The sequence below is a fragment of the Lygodium microphyllum genome, chromosome 18 (genome assembly GCF_053477565.2).
Source record: "Lygodium microphyllum isolate KBCC chromosome 18, Lygodium_microphyllum_v1.1.10, whole genome shotgun sequence".
NCBI classification, from domain to species: Eukaryota; Viridiplantae; Streptophyta; class Polypodiopsida; order Schizaeales; family Lygodiaceae; genus Lygodium; species Lygodium microphyllum.
Window position 1 is genome coordinate 66,539,201 of NC_141152.1, and position 12,529 is coordinate 66,551,729.

General features: G+C 42.0%; 1 protein-coding gene across 1 annotated transcript in view; it reads right to left on the reverse strand.

Moving 5' to 3' along the window:
* LOC148020980 (uncharacterized protein At5g02240-like) overlaps window positions 1-10,564 on the reverse strand; it is a 42,700-nt gene extending 32,136 nt beyond the window's left edge. The window contains exons 1-2 of the mRNA XM_087698812.1: window positions 10,290-10,564; window positions 9,254-9,525 (exon numbers count right to left, since the gene is read on the reverse strand). Coding sequence (XP_087554938.1) covers window positions 9,254-9,525; window positions 10,290-10,347 — 330 coding nt within the window. The 5' untranslated portion in view covers window positions 10,348-10,564. The remainder of the gene's footprint in view (window positions 1-9,253; window positions 9,526-10,289) is intronic.
* Window positions 10,565-12,529: the final 1,965 nt, after the last annotated feature.

The window sequence follows — 12,529 nt, forward strand, 5'->3', positions numbered from 1 at the left end:
CACTCATGACAGTGACAGTGAGAATTACGTACTCTTTGTCTCTTCACACTTTAGTACACATGCTTTACTTGCAGATACGGATGATGACATGCACACATGGATTCTAGATTCAGGTGCTTCCTTTCATGTCACCCCTCATCATGAGTGGTTTTCTGACTATACAAGGGATCGACATGGTATTGTCCATCTTGGAGACAACTATACATGTGACATTGCAGGTATTGGTAGTGTGCAGTTGCAGTTTCAGCCTGGTTCTGCCTTCACACTTCAGCATGTACAGCATGTACCTCAGCTCAAGAAGAGCTTGATTAGCATAGGGCAACTAGATGACAATGGATTTCATACAACCTTTGGTGATGGAAAATGGAAGATCTGTAGAGTGATTGCCAAAGGTTGTAAAAGTGATACCTTGTATCCTCTCCATGTATCTAGTGTGCGTGACCATATTGTTGTCGTGACCAAGCAGCCAAGTGTTTCTTTGTGGCATGGCCAGGCAAGCCACCTTCGTATGCACACTTGAAAGTGTTTGGCTACGAAGCATTTGTGCACATACATAAGGAAGAACACAGCAAACTTAAGCCAAAGTCTTGTAAATGTATTTTTCTAGGATATGGTGATGAAGGTGAAATGGGGTATAGATCATGGGATCCCAAGAAAAGAAAAGTAGTACACAACAATGATGTTATCTTCCGAGAAAATCGCATGCACAGACAGCCCGAAAGGATAGAGGAAGCCCGTAGGGTTGTATTCCGGAAAGAAATACCTTTTGGACAGCAAAATGTGCCCACTGTACAGCAGCAAATACATGCTGTAAATGAACCTACAAATACAAAAAATAATGCTGGAAATGATCAGCCACCCATTGCCCATAATGATGAGCCACTGGATGTGCAGGAATAGTCACAACAGCAAGCTGTTAGTGCTGATTTGCAGAATGAAATGCCAAGACAGCAAGCTGAAAATGAAAATTTGCAGGCTCAATAGCCAGCAAACAATGATCATTGGGTTAGGAGATCATCTAAGGCTACTAGACAACCTGATAGATTCATCCAGCAAACAATGATCATTGGGTTAGGAGATCGTCTAAGGCTACTAGACAACCTGATAGATTCGTTCCTAGTGCAAAAAATGTGGCTGATTATGTCATGTTGACAAATTGTGGTGAACCGTCTTGTTTCAAGGAAGTAATGGATAGACAGGACAGCAAGAAATGGTATAAAGCCATGTTGTTAGAGATGGAATCTCTTGAGAAAAATGGCACATGGGACTTTGTGCAATTGCCTAAAGGGCAGAAAACCCTTCCATGCAAATGGGTTTACAAGATGAAGGTTACTTCTGGTTCCTCGCTAAAGTACAAAGCAAGATTGATTGCGAAGGGGTACAAGCAGAAACATGGAGTTGATCATTGCTTGTACACCAAGAAGGCAGCAGATGGCAGCCTGATTATCTTGGTTCTGTATGTTGATGACATACTGATTGCTGGCAGGGATACTCGTACCTTGGACTCACTGAAGCAAAGTCTTCATGGCAGCTTTGACATGAAGGATCTTGGTGATACAAATCACATTCTTGGCATGCGAATACTCAAAGATAGGTCAAAAGGATTATTCTATCTATCTCACCAGGAGTATATCTCCAAGGTTTTGCAGCGTTTCAATATGAAGGGGGGGAAAACAATTGGGGTTCCATTGCCTCCATATGTGAAACTCAGTGCAGAGGACAGCCCTACATCTAATGATGAGAAGGCTGAAATGGCTAAGATACCATATGCTTTAGCTATTGGCAGTTTGATGTATGCTATGGTTGCTACACGTCCTGACATTGCCTTTGCAGTGGGAATGGTTAGCAGATACATGGCAAACCTTGGTAAAAAGCATTGGAAAGCAGTGAAAGGTATTATGAGATACCTCAAAGGCATAAAGGATTTCTACATTTGCTTTGGAAAGCAGAAGGCATCTGTCGTTGGCTTTACGAACGCAAACTACGTTGGTCATGCGAACTGCAGAAAGTCCACTTCTAGGTATGTGTTTACCTTCACAAGAGAAGCAATCTCTTGGATCTCTAGGCTACAAAAGTGTGTTGCATTGTCTACTACAGAGGCAGAGTATGTGGCTGCCACTGAGGCATGCAAGGCAGCTTTATGGCTTTCACGTCTGGTGGGAAAGCTTAGCATTACAGAGTTACCTGTTCTCCATTGTGATAGTCAGAGTGCTATTATACTAGCATGGAATCCGGTCTTTCATGCGAAGACGAAGCACATACAGATGAAGTATCACTTCATTAGAGATATACTTGACAGCAAGAGCATTGAGCTTGTCAAAGTGCATACAGATGATAATCCTGCAGATCTTCTCACGAAGGATCTTCCAGCAAAGCGGTTTGCTCATTGCCAATAGATAATGAGAGTTGGATAGGTATATGTATTTCAGCTTTGTACATACCTAGACTTAGCTGATTCTTTTCTCCTCTTAAGGCACATTGCCTTTAGGTGGGAGGTTGTTGGGAATAAAGGGCCATCGTGCCTTTTATATGTGCACGTGTGTAAACACACCCTTAGCATATTTGTACTTTTATATATATCTATCTAAAACCTAAAGAGGTGCACTAGTCTTTTGTACCAAACATCAAAGGTGTTGTGCTCACTCTCCTTTCTACTGCTCTCTACTCTCTGTGTCCATCAAATCTGACATTTCAAAAGTTTGCTGCAAATTTTTCTTAAATGCTGAAATCTGATCAGCATGTGTCGCTATGAGCAAAAGGTCATCCACATAAAGACAAACGACCAGCAAGGATCCCCCCCTCTTTGCATACATAAAGAGTAGACTACTCTGATGGTTGTTAATGAACCCTTGGCTAAGTAAAAAGGCATCAATTTTGGTATACCAAGCTCATGGAGCTTGCTTCAAACCATAAAAGCCTTTTTCAGCTTGCATACCAAGTGTTCGGATCCTTCAACTGCAAAACCCATGGGTTGCTAAACATACACTTCTTCCTAAAGTTCCCCATGTAAAAATGCAATTTTAATGTCAAGCTGGTGCACAATCCAACCATAATAGGTAGCCAATGCAACCATATACTTGATAGTACTCATACGGGATATAGGAGCAAATGTCTCCTCATAATCGATGCCTTTCTTTTGCACATAGCCTTTTGCCACTACCTGGCCTTGTACTTATCAATGTATCCATCCGCTTTTCGTTTCAGCTTATAGACCCATTTAGTATTGATGGCTTTCTTTCCAATAGGCAATGTAACCAAATCCCATGTTTGATTCTTCATGATAGAATCGAATTCAGCTTGCATTGTTATCATCCAATGCACACTTTGTTGTGCATGAATCACGCTCATCATCATCAAGTGTGTTTGTTGCTGTAACAAACTCCATAGTATTAGCATGATCATGCAAACGTGCTTACCTTAGAGTATGACCAGCGAGAGGATCATCCAAATGATAGTCTTGTAGAGTCTGCAAGTACCATCTAGGTATTTGTCTAGCCTCTTGATTATGTACATGCTCTTGATGAACCTCAAGTTCAGCATCTTGCTGAATATTCGGATCAGCCATAGGCCGAATTTCTGCATTATGTAATGGAGCAATTGGTTGAACATGTTGTTCATTTAATGAAGCTCAAGCTATATCACCAAAAGAAATAGGCAGCAGCCCTTCAAACACATCATTTGCAGCCTAATATGTGTCATAACCAACAGAAGATAACTCTAATTATTTATCAAAAATCACATCTTTACTGACAAAAACTTTCTTGGGAACAAGATCCTACAATCTATACCCTTTGCTTTCACTAATGTATCCCACAAATATGCACTTGACAGCCTTATTGTCCAACTTTTTTCTCAATACTTTGGAAATATGAGCACATGCAAGACACCCAAAGGTACAGAAGTGACTAATTGAAGGTTTATTGCTGTTCCAAGCCTCAAAAGTTGTTATATTTTTCAATTCCTTAGTAGGGCACCTATTCAAAATATGACAACCACACATAACTACTTCCATCCAAAATCCATGTAGCAATTAGCTTTCAACATACATCTCGCCATCTCCATGAGTGACTAATTCTTCCTTTCTGCAACCCCATTTTGTTGTGAGTATATACAATAGTATAGTGATGTGCAATGCCTTTTTGCTTCAAAAATTTATTTAGCAAGGAAGACGTGTATTCCCCCCCTTAGTCCAAATGAAGAGTCTTAATCTGATGACCAGATTGATTTTCCACAAGTATAGTAAAAGCCAAAAATGCATCATACACTTCTAACTTTTTCACCAATGAATAGACCCAATAGAAACAAGTCATCAATGCCGGTAACAAAATAATAACATCCACCCAATGACTTTGTATGTATGGATCCACACACATCCGAATGTACAATTTGCAACCTGGCTATAGCTCTAAAAGTAACATCATGAGGAAAGGAAAATCGATGCATTTTTCCCGAAATGCATCCCTTACAAATGTGCTCAAGAGGTCTCTCCTGTTAGATATGATCAATGCCCCACCCTCATTAGGTGCTACTAATGATCCATGGTGCTCAAAGTTATAAGGCCCCCATTATGAGGAGAAGCCAAATGTGAGCCCGGACATTGGTTGAGTCCTGACTTGTATATCAGATGAGGTCTATGTGACCAGATGGCAAAAAGGTGACCATTGTGGGTCTAATCTTTGGGTTAGACGGAGTGGTTAAGCTGGTAGCAACTCGAGGCGCACTGCATCGAGTTGCGGGGTAAGGGAGTTAAAAGGGGCCCCTATTGTGGGGTCCGGGGACCGCGAAAGCGGCCCCTAGCGGGGGTCTAGGGGCAGCACCCCCGGCCTGATGGTAAAGGGAATATTCCCTGGCCGACTAGTGGAGGCTCATATGGTAGGTCGGTCAGCAAGCCGACCTAACGACCTTAGCTAAACCCCTTCGCAGCCATCACTCACTCATCTTTCACCCAGTCAGAGTTGTTGTTCCAGCTAGCCTTAAGCTCTTCACCTATCTTCTGTCTAGATCGCCATCTAAGCTTCACACAGTGGAAGCGCACAGGTGGACAGAGCCATCTTTGTATCAGTTGTTTGGAGTTAAAGAATTTATTGATTCTTCTCTTATCTGTTGTGTACTCTCTATCTCTTTCTCAGATTCTGTTCGCTGCGCCGTGTAATATTTTACATCTCCAAGAGAGGTAAGCCTTGCAACATCTGAGTACGCTACATAAGCATCAAACTGGCATAGTTCACATGCCCCATACGAGCATCCCACAACTCTGTATGTGACATAGTAAGAGTAATAGTAGATGCCAAGTAAACTGATTGGTCAATTGAATGAGCATCTAACTCATAAATTCCATGACATAATGTACCAATAAGTACCAAGTCAAGAATTCCTTATCCCCAACTATGCATTTATCATCATCAAATGTGACTTGCATTCCACACTTTGCTAAAGAAGAAATGGATAGCAAATTCTTAATTATTCCTAAAATATATAATGCATCCTGCAAATGGAGAGTAGAGCCATCAATGGCTTTCAAGACAATCTCTCCAACACCTCTAACCGGATAAGATGCATTCATGGCATATTGCACTGATTTGCCAACAAGAGTTGCAACAACAAAGGTAAACAAATCCCTACACGATATAATGTGCTTAGAAGCACCATTGTCAAAAAAACAAGTGCTAGCATCCTTTATAGAGCTAAGTTCTCTATCAGCCTAAGAAGAATCATAACTGCAAGTGTAAAAACAATGGTCACGGTCAACACTAAACAACGCGAACTCTGTAGCAGTAGCAATAGAAGGTGCATTTGAAAAAGACATCCCAAACTCCTTTTTCTCCTTGGCAATGCATTTCTTACATTCTATGATATAATGACCTAGTTTTTTACAATAATGGCACTTGCCCTTCTTAGCTTGAGTGCCCCCTACTTCTTATTGTTCTGTGAAGTTTCCGAACTTCGAGAACTTTGCAAAGCATTCCTAGACCGACTGCCTTTGCCCATTTATCTTGCCATAAAAGCCTGTTCAAAAGCTCCAACATCCACTCCACCATTCTTTCTTGTTTGCTCTTCTTCTAGCAACAAACTAACCAACTGAAGAAAGGTAAGTGGCTGCCTTGCCAAAGTAATAAGTGACAATGCTTGGGCATCCCTAGTGTCCCAAGCCTTCTGTGCAACTGTTCTTTGGGGTGGTGACTAAATCGGAGCTTGCCTTTGACCATAACCTCCTTGTGGAGGAGTAGCAAAAAGCCATATCTCCTAGACAAACTTCTTCCCACTGACATAATCCCAAAGATTTTTTGCAACAAGTACATTCTTCATCGTGAAAGACCATAGAGAATAGTTATCGCCATCCAATCTATTCTCTTTAAATACATAAGTGAAGATACCACTCTGTCCTTGATTGGTCGTGATAAATGTCACTCTTCCAAAATGCACAAGAGCAATAACCAAAGCTGGTTTTACCTAAAAATCTGCAAATTTCCAAAAATTACAGCAAATGCCAAGCTGTAATTAACTAAACTGTCACACTTGACCACTGCTGTCTCGGTGTGCTGAAGTTTTTATAGATTTCAGCAAGTAGTATGCTGTCCAATGCAGGAACAGCGCTCAGCAGCACTAAAAACACAAAAGCCCCAAAATTTGACCATCCAATGTGCACAATTTCAGTCAATTTCAGAACTGAAACTTTAGTAAATATGCTAGTATCTGCCAAACATGCAAAAGCCCCAGATTTTCTGACCCGAATTCCAACAAATTTCTGCAATTTTTGCATGAAAGCACCTGTATAGCAGAAATAGACCTTTCCCTATAGAAGCCACTTGCTATAGCTCTGATATTTTGAATAAAATGATAAGATATACCTGTGACGGCTGAAAACAAGCCAAGCTAAGATTCCCAAGAGTATGAGCAAGACTGCCCAAGCTAGCAGGCGGCATCTTGAACAAGGTGGAAGAGTTGGTGGCGATGGCTAGAGGATCAGGCGGCGCAGGCAACAGAATAGGAAGAGCCAGGCGGTGCTGCTTGGGTAGACGACAGGCAAAGGCAGCAACACTTGAAGAGGCAGGTGGCACAACCTACATGCAATAGGTTTGGGAGTGGCAGATCTGGACAAGCGGCTAGTGCAAGCACTGAGGTTGAAAGCATAGTCCCAACATGCTGACTCGAGGCTCATTGGTCTCTTGACAAGCATAGAAATAGCATCCTTAACATCCTACAGAACCACCACCCAGCTAGGCTGGCAAGCCTAGTGTGGAGCAGCTGGATGGGCTATGGCTGCTGCTGCGCAACTGGCGTGGAGCTGCTGGATGGGCTGTGGTTGCTACTATGCAACTAGCGTGGGAGCTGCCTTGTCGAACCTCATGCTCTGATACCAAATGTTAAATCAGAGATGATAGCTATCAGCTCAGCACACAGTGTAAACAATAGAGAGAGTGAGAGTGTAGACATAGCACGACACTTGATTAGATTCAAAGTGTGTAAGACAACATACAAAAGTACAACCCTTAGACTTTAGGGTTGTGTAAGTGCCTTAAGGTCCGGTCCGTTCACACACGAAAGTGTATAATGTGTCATAAGTGACCAAACTATGTAACATAAATACACAAATAAGGTGTAATATGACTAGGGGAAAAAACCTCTCTTATGGAGAGTAAAAAATGCCCCAATGTTCTGTGGATCATCAACACTCCTATGTGAGCATAGGCGTGAGTAAAACCCAACAGAGCCTTGGTGAATATATCTATTATGTTATCCTGTGTAGGCACATATACCAAATCAATCTCCCCTGCATGGAGTCTCTCTTTGGAATAGAGATAATGCACCTTAATGTGCTTTGTTCATGCATAAAATTTTGGATTTCGTGCAACTACCAATGCACTTTGACTATCACTGTAGATACATGTAGTTGACCAAAGTGCAATATGCAAGCTCATTTGGTGATTGATCTGTGACTTTCATTCACATCATTCACTCCAAGGGGGTTTTCCTTTGAGTCATTCTAGTGTGAATGCACCCTATCCACGAGCACCTTGTATTTTCCTCCGAGTCATTCTAGTGTGAACGCACCCTATCCACAAGCCCTTTTTACCCTATCAAGCTATCCATTTGATCCAACATTCAACTGCCATCATCATCGGATATCTTCATCACAGCCTAGTGGATGCTATTGCCGTATTTCGGGATCCACCATGAGCACAACATACTCTTAGAATTGTTCTTGACGTCTTCGACACCACTCTCACCTTTCTCATCCTTTGTCCTCAAGAGGAGTCAAGACATAGAGGTTGGAGGGCCCTTTTGTAGCATACCAATATTCATTCTTCATTCAGCCTCACTAAGTTCTCTTCACCTTCAGTTCCAAATTATACTCCATGTTTGATGTATACTGTGTTTCTCTATCTATGCTCAAGCATTTATTTGCAGGGGCTTCAAATTTCCCCCACTAACTTAGTGATAAACTCATAGGCAAAAGATAACCGTGCAGCAAAAGCACTACTAGACGAAATTAGAAGAAACCCTAGAAGTGGCAAAACATTTGCAACACATCCAAACAACAGCCTTTGGAGAAAAGGTCCTCAAGCGTCATACCCAACTCAGAGCCTACAATACTTCAATGTCTGCCCAGACTTGTGAGTTAGCTCAAATGTGGAGATATCCTAGGAACCCTAGTTTCTAACACATTCATTGTGTTCTAGCCTACATTCAGTTTATGCGCCTTTGCTTCAAGTATCAAGATCATGCCCGTTTGCTCCCCGGCCATCGCCTTTTTCTGCACCATCTCTGACCTACAGGGTGCATTTCCACATGCACATTTACTGGTCCAAAATGCAGCCAGTCTTGACTAATAAACCTGCTAATCAAGATACAGAAGAAGCTTTCCACATCAACGTTTTCTAATAGTGTGCTTTGATGACAAGAAGGCTTAGCTAGAATGGGCAGACAGTGGCATTCTCCAACATTCACGTTCAAAAACATACTTTTAAGGAGTCATAGGTGGTTGGCCTGTGTAATTCTATGACCCTGAATCAGCAACCGGGGGCTCTTTTTCAAATAGATTAATTGGTAAATATTGCCCTGTGCATACTTATGCAATAGGTTACACTCAAATTCCCAATTAGAAGGCTGAGTAATGTGTTGTTACAACCCTCCTTGAAACCACAAGTGCAAGAGAATAATGCACTCAGAACATTTCAACAATTTTGGTTTCTTTTCAATAAGAGATGTCAATAGGTAAGAGCAACCCTAGCTTAAAGACTTGATAGCAAACCTGCTCAGGGAAACCACCCTCTTCATAATAGAACTCTGGCCGTCCTCCTTTGCTCGGGTCAAAACCAGGCTTCATCTTGGGCACTGCACTCGTAAGGATGATGAGCACATCAATGCCAGAAAATACAGGAGGGAGACTCTCTGGTTTAGTGATGTCTCCAATGAACACATCCTCAGCACCTCCAATTTTGGCCTTGCTTTCCTCTGACCTCACTAATCCTCTAACTTTGAATTGATCCGCCCTCTCCTTGAGCTTTTGGTAGACAATATGTCCTGTCCCATATTTAAAAACCCACAAATCAAGCCGTGATCCATAATCACAAACCTTGCAGTAAGAAAACACGCTTTTCAGAATGGAAAAACCAGTGTTATGAATTTTCCTGATGTATAAGAGAGGTTATGGTCAGTTGTTCTACATCATATCTGTAAAAGAGAGGTCATGAAAACATGATCATAAAGAACTGGGAAACTTCTTTACAAACACTCTCTCCTTTCTAACGTGTAATATTTGTGCATTTTGACCAAGATTAGAAGCCCAAGTAAAACCCATGTGAATCGAATTGGAGAGTGCCCAAATGAGGCTATCGAGCAATTCTAGAAGCCCTCTGAATCCAAGGTAGCAACATTTCTTTGTGAAAGACCCCAGCTGCTCCGCAATCAGGAGGTCCCAAAGGAGTGTAATTCTTGAACCTCTTTGCAACCTCTCTCTTTTTCTTTGTTAAACCTGTAATCTTTGGGTCATACCAGCGCTCAGGCGCCTGGGCTCTCAAGGGGCAGACCCAGGTTTAAAGTTTCCATTTAGTCACATTCGACACAGTCAAAAGGACTGAACAGGAGTCTCAAGATTTTTCAGGTCACCATGCGCTAAACCTGAGCTATCTCCGAAGTATTACCATGTTTCATAATCTGCGTAAGCGTACAGATGCAGGTATTGAACCCACGACCGACGGGCAACCATCAGTTTAACCATGGTGGGCCAAACGCGTATGTGTAACCAACCTCTCTCTCTCTCTCTCTCTCTCTCTCTCTCAGCTTACCAGTTCTTCCACCTGCGCCTGTAACGAGGACAGTTATGGGAGCGGATTCTGCCGCCATGCCGTGTGTGAGAGTGCAAGATGACGATTAGAGAAAGCGTAAAATGGCTACAGAACTCTGTGAGAAGCGCGATAAGACCTCAATCGCTGTGTGCTTTACTTCTGGTCTGAACTCGTGATGTTGTGACGACGCGCGAAGAACTCGCTCCCACTCTTCCCTCGCTCCTGGGCTCTCTCTCTCCTACCATCTTTTGACATGTGGCATGCCTTTCTTTGACAGCAGACTGGTGACACTTTTTTTTTTCATTCATGGCATTGGCATGCAACCAAGTTCCAACCACGTGCAAAGAGAACCCTTGGCAGTTCCACTCTTGATCTGCACAAATAGTTGAAGTTAGAGCGATGCCACACAAGGGTAACTTTGACTAGCAATACCTTTTTTTATAGGACATGTCACATGTTCTATGACTTTGCAAAGGCACCCACTACTATCAATAAAGAAGCTCACTTGCACCGAATGGTATTCATTGCCCAAAAATACCAAGAAAATCACCAACAAAAAACATGGCGTTCTCAGTTCTCTCCCATTCACAGTTGTCTGCTCTTGCTGCCCGTTTTTGAATACTTTTTTCTTAGCTAATTCCCTTCTTCATCTGTTTGCATCTTGGGGAAAAAATCTCCAAAGCATCGCCTTCTCCTTTAAACACTCTACATATATTTTGACAGTCCTTCAACTTCATTATGCTATTGTTGAGTCCCATCCTTTTATGTTTTTAAGCATCTCACAGTAGCTACCAAACCATCAAATACACCATATCAATCTACCAAGCCCACATACTCATGGACAATGAAGATACTCCTCCTGTGTGCCTCACTCATGAGGAGTCTACTCTTCTCCCTCTCCTACAATCTTTGATTGCCCTACTCGCAATTGCTAGTAAAATCCAGGAGTTATGCACTTGCACTTTGCTGCAGAGCATAGAGGAGGAGGAAGATGAAATAGAACTTCTCATGTCCTTCCAGCTGCTCTTATGGGCTGGAGCTGGCGCTACACATCATTGGTCGCTACTTCGCAACTACCCTTCAGCAAAGCCAATCATGTGGTATGTACAACCTCGGTCATCAATAATTTGGTGGAACCATTATGTTCATTATGCTCATATTTCCAACAAAAGATTTCGTCAACTTTTTAAAATGCCCCTACAGCTTTTCCAACAAGTGACGGATTTGGTTCATGATTACTTACAACAAGGAGACCTCCCACTCTCACTTCGATCTCACTTCGAAGGGTCCTAGAGCATGTATTTTCTATTGAAAGAAAAGTTGAAATTGCAATATTACATCTAGCCTTCGGGATGCAACTACTAGATGTTTCGGAGCACTTTGGTTGTGGTCGCTCCACAATGAGCAAAATATTGCAAGATTTTGTGATCTCCATTCATAGGAATGCTTCCCATTTCCTTCATTGGCCTATCACTGAATGGGAATTGAATGGGGTGAATGAAGGTTTCATGCTCTACAAGGATTCCCAATTTGTTGTGGTACGATTGATTGCACTCACTTTCAAATTGAAATGCCTCCTAATGAGAGCAATGTTGATTGGTGTGATCGATATGGCCAGTACAGTATGATCATGCAAGGTATTGTATATGGAAACATGCGCTTCATGAATGTGAATATTGGATGGCTAGGTGCTGCGAATGATGTGGAATGCTTCGCAACTCAAGGTTCTTCCAACTGTGCCAAGGGCAAGGTAGATTAATAGGTCCTCCTCTGCATTTTGCTAAACTTCAAATAAGAGAGTGCATGGTCGGAGATGGAGGCTTCGTTTTGCTCCCATAGCTTATGATTCTGTTTCAAAGAAACGAGCTTACATTTCCAGAAAGAAATGATTACGATTTCAGATTATCCTCCACATGCATAGTTGTAGAGAGAGCTTTTGGTAGATTGAAAAAGTAGTGGTCATACCTATGAAAAAAAATCTGTAATGTTGATCTTGATTTTTTACCAAAGTTAATTCACACTTGTTGCATTCTCCATGATAAATTGCTAGAGCATGATGAGGAGGAGGAGAAGGAAAGAGGACGAATTGATCTCAATGATCCACTTGTTGACAACTGTTTTATGGACCTACCTGAGGATGCTAATTTGTATCTTTTCCCACAACAATGACTTGAAGCTTTACGGATGCGCGAAGCTCTTATGGACTTTGTAATTATTCACCATCTGTATTATGCTTGATC